General features: G+C 40.0%; 1 protein-coding gene across 1 annotated transcript in view; it reads right to left on the bottom strand.

Annotated features, from left to right (window-relative positions):
- Positions 1-14852, bottom strand: part of LOC121383115 (tetraspanin-18-like) — a 66068-nt gene that overhangs the window by 38969 nt on the left and 12247 nt on the right. Inside the window, exon 2 of the mRNA XM_041512906.1 lies at positions 10624-10833. Coding sequence (XP_041368840.1) covers positions 10624-10833 — 210 coding nt within the window. The remainder of the gene's footprint in view (positions 1-10623; positions 10834-14852) is intronic.

Below are 14852 nucleotides of genomic sequence, written 5' to 3'. Positions count from 1 at the left end.
TACGGGTAAGACCGTCTATATTACAACAAAAGTATTTTAATCGTACATCACGAGCGAAAGATGCAATATAAACGGTCTCATACAGGGACGAGTATAGTAAATATAGAATACTAAACGAGCTTGCCTGTTATACCTTCTTTTTTTTAAACGAGTGAACAGTTTTGGTATCTAACGAGCGAAATCAAGTCAGATATCAACACTGTTCACGAGTTTCATAAAATGATATGACACGCAAACTAGTTAAGTATTTTATTTATTACAAACCAACTGAAAAAGCCGCAAGGCAGAAGTAAGACAATTTCGACACCTACTACACGTTAATTTTCTACGAATTGGGTCAGAAGTGATCTACGCCACATGTAAATTTAAACGACCTCACAATGGGCAACGAGACGTCAACAATGTACAGTTTAGATTTTGGCGCGAAGTTTGCATTAATTGTTAGTTAATGAGGTGTTGAAATTAGCAATAATGACTGAATTGTTGATCGGACCAGCAAAGACTGAGTTCAATGAATGGGAGTGACTAGATTTGACGCTGACATTTTGTACATACAACGGTAAAAATGTTAAAGTTTGTTTTGTTTAACGACACCACTAGAGCACATTAATTACGTAATCATCGGTTATTTAGCTCGAGTCACACTAGCCTGTTATTGAAATAGATATGTAGGGGAAGGCTATAGAAAACTATGTAATGTGTTGGCAATCGTCGAAAACCAAATGGTCGTAAGCTACTGTGTCTAAAATTCAATTTTTTTCCTAAATCTTATGCCACAAAGCTTTAGTTTGATTATTCTCGAGTCCAGTCATGATATTAAACTTACATGTTGTTAACCAGTGCCAACGTTAAACGAAGAAACCCAACGCCCCTTTACGAAAGGAGCTTGCGCTGTACTTTCTTTTGGTGACGTAGAACAAGGTGTGTACCCACGTGACACGTTGGCTTAGTATTCAATAGAAAACCTCAACTTTAACATCAGTTTTCTGTTCGATAGATTTTTCGATTAAAAAAAAAGAAGATTTAAAATAGAATATCGTTTTACCAGAGAATCAAATGCACCACCATGGTTATTCCATGTATGTTGATGTGTTGCGTCATATTTCAGTGGTAGTCGGCTTTTAAAAGTTTGTGGGGGTTACCAGAGGTGATTAAAGGTCAAGGGGTACAAATTCGAAGAAAACATTAAATTTTCATTTTCTTTTTGTGGGATTACTTTTAAACAAAAAAACTAAACATTGAATTAGCCAAACTGTTTCTTTAAAATTTCGATTTTGCAAAGCATTCAATTCAAAGTCTTTTTGCATTGCACTGCGATATCGTAAAGTTGTGAGAGTTTAGTGAATTAGGTCTCTTTACTCTAAGTACTTGGACGGTGACACCACCAACATGGATTCAATGCCGGGCGGTATTCAAGAGGGATAGTTCAAGTGCTTCCCCGACGGCAGTGAGGTGGCGATCCACGACCCGGACCTGAGTGATGGGACTATCTGCCATGTGGTGACGTTGCGCCACGATGGTCTCTACAGACAAGGGATGCTCTTTAGGGACATGGACAACACCAGTGTTGAAGATTATCGCTGGCGGCCACTACGTCAAACCAGCTAAAATCCTGCTAGGTCACAGGTGGAGAAGCTTGTACCCCAGTTCCATGGCAGACAGTTCATCAAGTCACTTTAGGCGCCAACCTTTTGACGAACTTTCGCCTCCAGGTAAGGGCTTACTCAGACTTTCAATTTTTTGGCTGCAGTTCAAAAATTTATGTTTATTTTCTTTTTATAAATAGTACGACGCACTTAATTTTGAGTGAATCAGGTAATTTTTGGTCTTAGGTCTCTGACCTAACTTCTAAATTTCTATTCCAAATTCCTCCCACATCAAACTTACCCCTACTCCTGTCCCGGACTTAATCACTGGCAAAGTCAGAGTTTAACCCCTAGCCAGGCATGTTCGAATCCAAGCGAAGGGGTGGGGTGGGGGGGGGGGGGTGGGGGGTGGGGTGGGGGTGGGGGGGGGGGGTGGGGGGGTGGGGGTGGGGTGTCTTGTGGTATGTTGGTCAGTACGATTAGGGAGATAGGACAATAAGTACAACCTAAACAAGTAATTATGTTCAACAAGAATACAGCACTCATATTAATTACATCACTATCAACTTACGGTGCACTGACTAATAATAACAATGCACCCGAACACAAATAAACAAAATAATGTCCCATCACGTACTGAAAGGAGCCGGACAAAAAAATACTGGCTCCTAGTACACAATTGCAATCACCCACAGGGGGTTTGGACAGAAGAATACCAAACGGACTGGTTAAAAATGCGCTAAATTTCCTTTTCCCCTTTGGCATTAATCCTACGGGATATTCCAAATTCCATAGTACCAACCCCCCCCCCCCCACACACACACACACACACACACACACACACACACACGCGCGCGCGCGCCTGTTACTGATTTTTCGGACTGCTGGTGCTATCAGTGCAGCGGTCCTTACAACCCTTTCCTGTCCTGGATAGAGTAGCAGGCCGAGGCCGATACCTGTGCCCATGGCAGGCTTGCTCTGAATGTGCACGTTAAACCCTATAACCTGACCTGACCTAAAAATGAGCCTCTCCATCATCCATCACGTCAATTCTCAATATATATATATATATATATATATATATATGTATGTCTATTCAACACATTCAGAAAATGCCTTGAAATCTGGAGATAAAAAGTGTCTGCCAAAGCAACTGGAGAAAGACTCAAGAGGAGGACGATGCAACCATCGCGAGGGAGGCAGCCAGACAAAGAGAACAAAGCAGATAAAGGGATGACAGATAAGGGGACAACGAGGAAGATCTACGAAACAAGCACAAATAGCAAGTACCTTTGACAGTATCGGGGTACATATTCCTCCAAAATTGAGGCGGGAGGGGGGGATATATAGAGCTGAGCATACTCGGCAAAACCAGCCAGGAAATGGAAGCCAGGGGGGGGGGGGGGGGGGGGGGGGGGTAGGCGAGCTTGGGTTTCAGGAGGGTGGGAATAGTAATTAAGAAACAAACACTGAGTGGATAATTTACGTCCAGTCATGCTTGGACCACAAATAGAATGCTGCCCCTAGGAGGCACAACAAATGTTAAAATGTATGAGGGGTATTACAATGTTGGCAATCAGAAGTACGGCATGGCCATGGTACGATGAAAAATAGTGCATAAAAGAGGCTAGACACCAAGACCATTCTTAGGAAGTTATCAGTAATGAACTATGGCTACTCTATATGCCAGGTCGGAGTTAGGGGATGAATGGCAAGGAGGTGTGGCTCAAACAAATGCCAGCGGGCAGTATAACCAGCCCATTCGGACAATCCAAAGGGCAAACCATGAGTGGAATGAATGAATGAATGTTTAACGACACCCCAGCACGAAAAATACATCGGCTATTGGCTGTCAAACTCTGGTAAATGCAAACATATTGATGATCAACATCAATAGAAAAATTCAAGATTTAAAAAAAAATACAGTGTAAAGAACCGTGCAAAAACACAAATATCACAGATAGATACTGACTTTTACTCAAAATTTATTTGTGGTGTATTAGCCATTCTCAAAGAGAATGTTACACCCCTACACCACGGTGAGGTTACAGCACGCGTAGGGGAAACCATGAGTGGAGTGGGGGCAGAACATGTTGAGGGTTCAACAAGGGGAATTGCTCGTTTGCGAAATGTAAACTCATGGACTTTGTGGAAAACTGGGAAGAGGTCATTCGTCTCTCCAGTACAAATCATAAGGACAAAAACGATTTGTATGTACGAGGATAATCCCTAATACAGACCAACGTTTTTGGTTCACCACTTAACAGATCATCCAGGGGAAAAAATGGTGGCACGGGAATTACTAGAAGGCTATACAGAGGGTTTTACATTAAAATACCTAGGGAGGCAACAAAGGCAAACAATTTCAAAAGTGCAACACAGGCCCTAGAAGTATTTAAACAAAAAATTGCAAAAGAAATTTCAGGGGGCCTTTCTAGAGTGCCCTTTTAAAAACTTGAGAATTTCCCCGTTGGGTCTGGTTCCCAAAAAGGAAGAAAATTTTAGGGTTATTCACCACCTGTTGTATTCAGACTCTGGGTCTGTCAATGACTTCATTCATCCCAATTGTTGCTCCGTACATTACGCAAACAGGATGCAGTGCACAAAAATTCAAAAGGTTGGGAAAGGGTATAAAGGGAGACTTTTAGGCTTTACAATAGATGGCATGTACTATTTTGATAAATGTCTATCCGTGTGGGCATCAACCAGCTGTGCAGTATTTGAACAGTTTTCAACCTTCATTCAGTAGAAAGTTGAACAGCAGTGTTTGCATAAATCACCAGTTATGATACATTATCTTGTGGTTTACTTTTTGCGGGCGAGATGGGGGGGGGGGGGGGGGGGGGTTCAAACGAATGTCACATGGTGATGGACAGCTTCTGGAACACATGTTCCACGTTAGGAGTCCCAATAGCAGAAGAGAAAACCGAAGTCCCCAGTATTGTTCTGATTTTTTTCAGCATAGAAATAAACACAAAACACATGATATTGCTGGAGTTTGACACAATTTATAATGGTTATGTAACAGAAAAAGAAAAAATTAGCACTTTCGTGCATATCGCCTTTGCCACTTGCAATTGATCAACTCACGATACCCTTTAGATGCCTCTAGCATCACTGACCAAAAAGGAAACCAGTCAGGTTCCTCATCTTTAATCCATCCCCAGTGACTGCAAGTTCAGGGTTAGCAATTTAGGTCAGACCCCAGATGGTTTGACAGATTGCTCTCTTCACATCTCTTCCATTGGCACATTCGAGAGGCAGTTGAACACTTGCCCCACGTTTGGCAGGAATTTTCATGCATCCCAGGCAGTCTTCTTTTTTTCAATTCCACACAAGGAAGAGACGGTATCACATCCTGAGACAGCATGTAGAAACAGCACCAAGGCGATCAACAATGGTATGAGCAGCAATACACCGTAGCATTGTTCCATGCCCAAAGTCTAACAACAGTTCACATGCATCCATGACACTTGTCACTGCAACTAGGTATAACTTAAAGCAACAAAGAACTTGTTCAGGAAAATGTTTTCTTGATCAACATGATCAAGCATGATAAAATTCAAGGGATGAGAAGACGAGCTGCTGAGACGTCAAGTGGGCTATCCCACATTTTGGGCGAAAATTAGTTAGGTGTACCACGGTGCATTGGGGGTCTACACATCTTTTAATCATATTGTCATTTTCAATATTGTAATATACTGCTATATATTATTAATAGAAAAAACAAACATTCTCAACATGTTCTTGGAATTGTGGTCGAACATGCTGCCACACCTCTAATGGCATGGGGCAGACCATCCGAAGCAGGTGGACAAGGCTCGGAAAAGGGTGAACAGTGCATTGAAATCACTGGTCCTAGTGAGGGTAGGAGCAGTTATGCGGTGGTGGTTAAGGAATTGGAGTTGTTTTGAAATGATGGGGTGCACCTGTCAAATAAGGGAAATGGATTTAATGTGGGGTACTATGGATGTACTGCTTTTGAGGGGTGGGAAGATTTTCCCACAGTAGGTTTTAGGGGTATGGGTGGTGTGGATATAGACTCACATATATGGCGAGACCCTCGGGGGACAACTACAGAGCTAAGGTTCATCTAGCCCAGGGTTTGGTCCTACCTACTGGAAAGTAGGGGAGAGGTTAACATACAGGATTCACTCGAAACTGCCTGGGGGGATCTGCTCCATCTTCTGGGCGAAGGTGAGTGTTAGCCCACCTATGAGTTTCAGCTGAGGGGAGTTAGTAAATAAGGCAGTTACAGATGAGGAACCTTGGCTTGTGCCCACTCTTTGATTTAAATGCCAGGGCCACATTCCACGAAAGAATTGTAGCTAAGGTTCATTGTAGTGACTTAAGGTGACTTTTACAACTGGCGCCGTAAACTTTACAGCCGTTCCACAAAGCAACTTTACGGTAGTCGTAAGTGTCTCTTTAATGATTAAAATCTTCTTTTGGAAGAAGTGCGTATTAGTTAAATAATAAATTGGTTACCAACTTGGATGTATTTACTGTTATCGGACATCAATGAAGTAACTTTGTCAGTTTATTTGCTAAGCGATAATTGCTGAATGCATAAGACATGAGAGTTATCTACCGTATTTTCGTGTGAAGGTCGTACGGCCTAGAATGTTTTTCATCGAACGCCGAGATTCATAAAAAATATTTGGTAAATATTAAATCAATTTTTATACAAAAAGTTAGTATCCTTCTTAAAAAATGATCAAATCATCATTTAACTGTCATTTGACAGCTTCGTTAGTGGCTTACGACTGCCTCGTACCTATAGTAAACATTCACAGTAATTTACGATAGTAAGCTTCGCCGCGTCGTGGTACGGGCTACCGATCGTAGAAGAAAATCAAGGTCGCGATGGTAGGTATTTACGGCGATAGTAAGCTACGCCGCGTCGTGGTACGGGCTACCGATCGTAGAAGAAAATCAAGGTCGCGATGGTAGGTATTTACGGCGATAGTAAGCTACGCCGCGTCGTGGTACGGGCTACCGATCGTAGAAGAAAATCAAGGTCGCGATGGTAGGTATTTACGGCGATAGTAAGCTACGCCGCGTCGTGGTACGGGCTACCGATCGTAGAAGAAAATCAAGGTCGCGATGGTAGGTATTTACGGCGATAGTAAGCTACGCCGCGTCGTGGAACGGGCTACCGATCGTAGAAGAAAATCAAGGTCGCGATGGTAGGTATTTACGGCGATAGTAAGCTACGCCGCGTCGTGGAACGGGCTACCGATCGTAGAAGAAAATCAAGGTCGCGATGGTAGGTATTTACGGCGATAGTAAGCTACGCCGCGTCGTGGAACGGGCTACCGATCGTAGAAGAAAATCAAGGTCGCGATGGTAGGTATTTACGGCGATAGTAAGCTACGCCGCGTCGTGGTACGGGCTACCGATCGTAGAAGAAAATCAAGGTCGCGATGGTAGGTATTTACGGCGATAGTAAGCTACGCCGTGTCGTGGTACGGGCTACCGATCGTAGAAGAAAATCAAGGTCGCGATGGTAGGTATTTACGGCGATAGTAAGCTACGCCGCGTCGTGGTACGGGCTACCGATCGTAGAAGAAAATCAAGGTCGCGATGGTAGGTATTTACGGCGATAGTAAGCTACGCCGCGTCGTGGTACGGGCTACCGATCGTAGAAGAAAATCAAGGTCGCGATGGTAGGTATTTACGGCGATAGTAAGCTACGCCGCGTCATGGTACGGGCTACCGATCGTAGAAGAAAATTAAGGTCGCGATGGTAGGTATTTACGGCGATAGTAAGCTACGCCGCGTCGTGGTACGGGCTACCGATCGTAGAAGAAAATTAAGGTCGCGATGGTAGGTATTTACGGCGATAGTAGTGTTAAGATCGCTTCGTGGAACGGGGCCCTAGAGGGTTATAAGCAGCCAGCCACGTTCGTATACCGTTATGGCACTGAAGGGCCACATACTCATGCGTGAGGGCAGTCAGTATGTCCCCATGTGTCCCCCTGGTGTAGGTAAATGTGTAGCTGCAGCCACGTTCGTATACCGTTATGGCACTGAAGGGACACATACTCATGCGTGAGGGCAGTCAGTATGTCCCCATGTGTCCCCCTGGTGTAGGTAAATGTGTAGCTGCTGCCAGGGTATATACAAAACGTACGGGATTATGGGTGTGTGCACCTGTACATAATGTAAATACTTGTATATATAAAGGGTGGTTCACCTGTACATGAAGTATATCCCAGTGATTTGAATATGAGTAGTGTGTAAAAAGTGTGTAAATATTAACAGAAGACTGTAACTAAATAATATTATATAATAAGATTGTGGTTATGTCTTTAATCAAGGCATTAAAGGGAAAATTGATTATTGGAAACTTGAAGTCATCTCTTTTGTCATGCAGCTTAGTTTGGAGACCAGTGTTGCTTTGAATCTCTTTGCATAGATCGACGTCGAAAATCGATTGCTAACTTGTGGGTAAACCAATGGAAAGTAATCTGTAACCCTGATATTATTGAATGATATAAGATCATCAATATAGCGGGGAAAAAAGTTAAATGTTTTAGCCAGATTCCTTTGTTTTGATTTAATCAGATACTATACGTTTATAGCTAGCTCATCCAGACACCTTAGATGGCAACCGTCCACAAGCATGTTCATTCTTCTAAATTGAGCATTTCGGACGTTTATTTTGGAAGGCCGTCTAGCAGGACATGTAGTTGAAGTGGGATGCACACCAAAGGCTGAAGTATCAGCTTAGTGTTTGTTTTGTTTAACTACAATAATAGAGCACATTGATTTTTTTAATTAATCATCAACTTTGGATATCAAACATTTGGCACATAGTCTTAGGAAATCCACTACATTTTTCCATTAGTAGCAAGGGATCTTTTATTGGGATGAAATCTCCAGTAAAGACACTTGACAGAGCTTCATGGAATCAACCAATGTTTTGTCAACTGCCCATTGGACTCTGTACTGTGCTAAGTAAGGTACGGCCCTGGTCATATTTATAAGATATTAAACGAGTTTCCATTTCGTATCCAGAGGCGGATCTGGGGGGGGGGGGGGGGGGCAGGGGCCCGACCGCCCCCGCCCCCCTAAATTTTGCGATAGTTATAATTTTATTATATATTAATTTTCATTTTTTGTTTTACGATCCCCATCCAAACCTCCTCCAAAGTTCCCTTGACATTCCACCTCATGTCAGTGACCCCCCACCATATGGATTTTCTAGGGCAGCCAGTGGTGTCATGTTTATGTCCCGAGTGAAATAATTTTCAGTTGTGACGAGCTTCAGTGAGTGACAATGAAAATTATTTCACTCGGGACATAAACATGATACGAAATGGTAACGAGTTTAATATCCTATTTATATCACTCATCTCGTTTCCTTGACGTTGCTGTAAGGTTGTGCGCCAATTGGTGACGTCATCGTGTGACGTCAAAAGTGTAACAATACTGGTAATAAATTACCGTTTTGTTATAAACACCATCCCACAAACATGATGGCACATATCGCGGCATTTGGTATACCAGTCGTGGTGCACTGGCTGGAGCGAGAAATATCCCGATGGGCTCACAAACGGGAATCGATCCTAGGCTGACCACGCATCAGTTGAGTGCACTACGCCCCACAGCTGAGCAAACTGTTACTTGGACTTTTCGGTCACCAGTTAGCTAACAGTGATTTCTCCGTGTATGATGGGAAAAGATATGTGCTGATCTAGTTTATTTACAACTGTCACGAACTTTACGTTCACATAGAGTTACAGTCTTGTGCTTTTACGTCGTCTTTTCATTGGTCAAAAAGTGAAACATTTGTCTCGTGCATAGGCGTAACGCTTGTTTTCATATTAGAATTACTCCAAAGCAGCTATATAGGGTTGAAACGAATCACTATATGGTTTACATGGATCACAACTCATTGTGCGGGCATAATAATAGAAATACTTGGGAAAAAGGCTTCAGGTTTGCACATTTTGCCCGAAACTCTCTATGGTTTTTGCCCGAATTTGAGGATTTGCTCGACCCTCCACCCCCATCCCCCGTCTTGTACGCTTATGGACCCGTGAGGCTAAATACATAAAATATGACAGACATTCTCCTCACCAAATCATCCATACTCCAGCATTATCAGCTGAGCACAAGGAGTCAAATACACTTTTGCTCAGGTGATAGTTCTTGTGGTAGTTTACAACACTATTAAAATAGTTCAAGCTAAAGTTCTTGATTTGCCTCGAGTTTTACATTCATCAGCTGAATACATAACATAAATATAAAACATAGGTCTACAATACACACGTGCAAAACAATGGTGGGCGTGGTTTATATATAATTATGGACAGATAAAGTGATATAAGTTACATTTATTACATTAACTATCATCCTGCATTAACTGATCTCTAATTGTATTGGCTTGCATTAAATATTTTTCTAGGTTATTCAAGTCCTTATTTGTTACTGGTGGTTAATAACTGTTAAACACTTGGCCGCTTACAGGCCCGTACGCAGAAATATATATGAGGGGGTGCGTAATCGACTGCCGAAAGGGCCGGAGTTGCTAGGAGGGTCCGGGGGCATGCCCCTCCGAAATGTTTTTAAATCTAGTATGCAGGAGATGCATTTTCCTGCATTCTGAGAAGTATTGTGAAACGTTTCTTTGCCTCAAAATATGTCAAATATATTTTTTACACATCCACGGACGGACCTCGGCAGACTATGGGAGGTACGTACGCACCCCTCGCACCCCCCCCCCCTCCGCCCCTGCGTACGGCCTGGGCTTATAATAATATTTTTTTATATATATTTATAGCGCAAACCTCAACGTGTAAACTAAATTAGGGAATTGATTATGGGGAGTCATTTAAGATATTACCATACTGATACCATATAAATTCACATGCTAAGGAGAGGTAAAAATTAGAGGTGGGGGTGAGGTGGCGGGGACCGAGAGTGATAGTTTCGCTTATACTGCGAGATCTAATAAAGCATCATTTTGATCAACAAAAAACACAAACAATATTTAAAGTTCCAACTAATTAAGAACATTATAACTTACTGAATAGAAACAGCCTCTGGATTCTGTGACACATGTAGCAGTACAGCATCCCATAATAGACACTACAAACAGGAAAACGCCGCAACCTATGGTCAGATAGGCCGCTATCTCAAGAAAGGAAGCGTTGTCGGATAAACGAATCAGTGGAGAAGTGATTGAAGTTGTTATGACAATCCAAGCTCCAAGACCAATATTCGCTGCAGCCAACACCTTCAATAAACAAAGTAACAGGTATTTATTTACTTCTCTATTTATTATATATCAAATGCATACTGTCACGGATTTAAGGACCTTATTTCTCTAAAAATGGATAATAAATAAACATTACATTAATTGTTGAAAACCAAATCTAGCTATTGCATCACCTTAACCGAACCATGATAGAGTGAAATCCATGTCAACCCTCTCGGCAATTTTATTTTTGGAATTATGGACCATTGCCATAATTCAGTTATTTTTACAAAATATCATTAATAAATGGAGTATGGTGGTTATGAAGATGGTTGAATAAAGTACATTTAGGGACAAATGAAATTATTTTTGTTCAGGTAATACTTTGTTAGACCATTAAATAGGTCAGTGGTCTGTGACAATATGCCTTCAATATCAGAAAATGACAGTCAAATACGTACTATCAGTCTGTTATTGAAAGTAGAGAAGTTTCGCAACAAGGTTTATTATTACGGACAGTGATAGTTGGCGATATCGCATAAACATTACATAAGCACATGGATTTACAGGCGAGATATATTTATTTTAAAGCAATCGGTTTGCTTTTTGAAAAAACCAAAAAAACATCTATGTTCTTAAAACTGTTTACATGTGAGTAGAAAAGATTTTTCACGACTGGTTTGTCAATCTTCCAAAATTCTATTTATTTGTATTTTTGTATAGATATGCAAAAAAAAACAACACCCAAAAACATGTTCATTTGTGGCAGAAAGTGTGAAATTTCGTATAAAGTGGTATTTTGGTCTACTAAATTAAAAAAATGATGGATCCAAGAAGTCTGGCAGGCTGGTTGAATTTAAATTTTGCAGCCATGACAAAATACCAATTGTTCTTATTTCGGCTTCTTAATCACATGGCAGATTGGAATTTTGACAGGCAGTTCATTTTATGAAATTAGTATCGGTATATACAGATATGTGGGAATATCGACACATCCCACCACACACACACACACACACACACACACACACACACACACACACAACCTCCGCCCAGACCCTGAATTCTTTTAATAAAAAATAATGTTATTTGTACCTTTTGTGTTTTTAAAGACATCGATGATTACTCCAATGAAGTTGTTTTTAAAACAAAGTGCTCAAACGATTTATGGTGGAAGTTTCATTAATTTTTATCAATGTATGGGGTATTTCAAGCTATGACTGTAAACTAGTTTCATCGGTGACAGTACATTTTTATTATCTCATATTGATTTACTCGTCCAGTATTACTATCTGTGCAAAAATTATAAAGGTGTAAAAACTTTTAGATCATGTATACAATTGTAAAGTAAATAGACAGTAAATGATTTTTAAAATCACTTTTTCCTTTCGTTCCAATGTATTTAAAACTTCGTGTTAGTAGTGAAGATATGTACGTTAGCCGCTACTTGTGTGTCTGCTGGATGTCATTGTAAGCAGCACAACTAATGTTCTCTTTGTTGCATTACAGAAAAGTTTTAATTAAATATGATATAAATGGATATAAAACATGATTAAATCGACTACACACGCAAAAAGGAAACCTCATAGTGATTCATACACCTATTCACTTTATGGCCCGTGGATCAAAAGTTTGTCCGGTGACCTATGATTATTTTTTGGACGTCCGAGTAATATACGGATATCTTTATAATATTTGAAAATTTCAAGAAGATGTAATGACTTTTTAATTTTTACCGAATAGTATCATTTCCCCTTTATACCGTTCATACCAAAACCGCGCGGACAAATCTTTGAAGGGAAAACGTCTCGTTTTCTGTTGGAATCGCTCGTCGACTGTAGCTGGATCATCCTTTAATTGGTTGGTGATACGAAGTGCGTCTTTTTATCCATTGTCCATAAAGATATTTATTTTATTGGGTGTCCAGCCATATTGGCATCTGGAGTGATGAAAAGGCAGATTCAGCTGCCAAGTCTACTTTGGTTTTGCCTCATGCCAGGGTTGGTGTGCCTTACATTGGTTTTAAACATAGTATCAACCGATTTATCTTTTCGACATGACAAAATGATTACGGTGCGGTTGCGAACAAGCGTCATGCTATCAAGCCAGTCTTGGGAGTGGCAGTCCTCCTATAGGCAGTGCAGGAAGGATGAAATAAGCCTTGTGTCGTGTTCGTATCGGTCATACATACTTGACCCATCCATTTATCTTGAAGAAGGAGCCTCCACCTCAGTGTCACCACTGTTGGTGGAGTGTAAAGATCTGACAAAAACTGGAAGATATATTTGGTCAAAGAAATGTGATGGAATCATTTCGATTCCATCCAGAACTTATATTACCAGTTCTACGTGATACTGACTTTTATTCTAAATTTTAATATTACCTATCTGTGATATTTGTATTGTTTGCAGTTCTTTACACTGTGTTTTTATTTAACTGTTGCATTTTTATATCGATGTTGCTCGTGACTTAAGGTTTGCATTTACCATAGTTTGACACCCAACAGCCGATGTTTTTTTCGTGCTGGGGTGTCGTTAAACATCTAATCTACTATCGCTTGTCGACTGATTGGAGCGCTGTTTTCACGCGACGTTCTTGGCCATTTTCAACTTTAGGTCAAACATTTTCAGGATAGTTGCAGAATATCTATAGTAATAACATATCAAAAGTCCCAAAGTTTCCGAGGTGTGCTAACTTTATTACAGACGTAAATGTATTTTTATCGTTCTGTAACCTGATTACAATGTACGTCAGCAACCTATTTTCGTCTACAACCTTTGAAAATCCGTAATATACTATAGGACACCTATCGCACGCACATTTTAAACATTTGATTGGATATTTAAAACCAAGATAAGAGTACAAGTTTTTAGTAGTATAAAGTTAAAAACAAAAATAAGAACAAAAATGTTATTGTAAGGATATTCGTTTTTCCTGTTAAATTATATTGAATTACGACGATGGTTTAAACTACTTACACATTTATACATTTTATTTAAATAAATACATAATGTGTATTTAATTATAAAGATAAATAATTTGACATTTTTACAGACCTAAACGTGCAAACATTCTTTAGCGGTTTCGAATGAAGAAAAGTAGGCTACATTTGATTAAAACTTACAATTTTCTTCATAAATAAAAACATTTGTTTTGTCGACTTAAAATTTTACAGTATCATAGACTATAATTCATATTACAATGTGATATCAGGGTTTCTGCCAGAGGGTAAAATGGGTATGGCGCCATACCCAGATTTGTTTGCATATTTAATTTTTTTAAGTTGACCTTCTGACAAAATTAATTACTCTTATCATTACTGTATGATTTTCTTAACCTTAACCCTAAACCTAATCCATTTTCTTTCTGGGGGAGGTCCTCCATACCGCCTACACACATTGTAAATATTCAATTTCATAACGCCATACCCAAAAATTTCTTTCTGGCAGAAACACATGATATGAATATTTGTCATATATGAAGCCATATAGGTTTTAATGGAAGTGTATATTTCCAGGAATAGGAAGGAAGTTGACGCAGAAATTATCAAAATTAGATATTTTAGTTAGTACACACAAATTTCACACCATCCAATTATTTGTATTGACCATTGATATTTAAGGTGGCTGTTGCAAACCCTGAAAGTACAAAAACCAAGTACCATGTTTATATTAAAAGAGGTTTTTTTGTCTACCTCAGGCTTTCTGCCAGAACATAATCTGAGGGTACTTAATAAAAACAAAACAGATCATAACTACCCTTATTAGGTAGTTATGATCTTGAAATCGTTTGAAATTGGATAGTGTATTTCACAAATGTTAAACATTTTAAAGAATAATTCTCTTACTATAATCTTTCTAAAAATATTTTTTTTAATATATCCATTAATTGTAGGGTACGCAATTTTATCGTTCGTACCCTCTGTCAGAAACCTTGTATCTGTAGTCTGATTCTTTTCCTAATGCCACCCCACTTACTTTAGGGTAGGTACGACCTTGTGCACTGATATCAACACAATCCACCCCACTTTAGGGTAGGTACGACCTTGTGCAATGATA

This window comes from Gigantopelta aegis, chromosome 10, assembly GCF_016097555.1.
Source record: "Gigantopelta aegis isolate Gae_Host chromosome 10, Gae_host_genome, whole genome shotgun sequence".
Lineage (NCBI taxonomy): Eukaryota > Metazoa > Mollusca > Gastropoda > Neomphalida > Peltospiridae > Gigantopelta > Gigantopelta aegis.
This window is presented reverse-complemented; position numbering and strand designations above follow the sequence as displayed.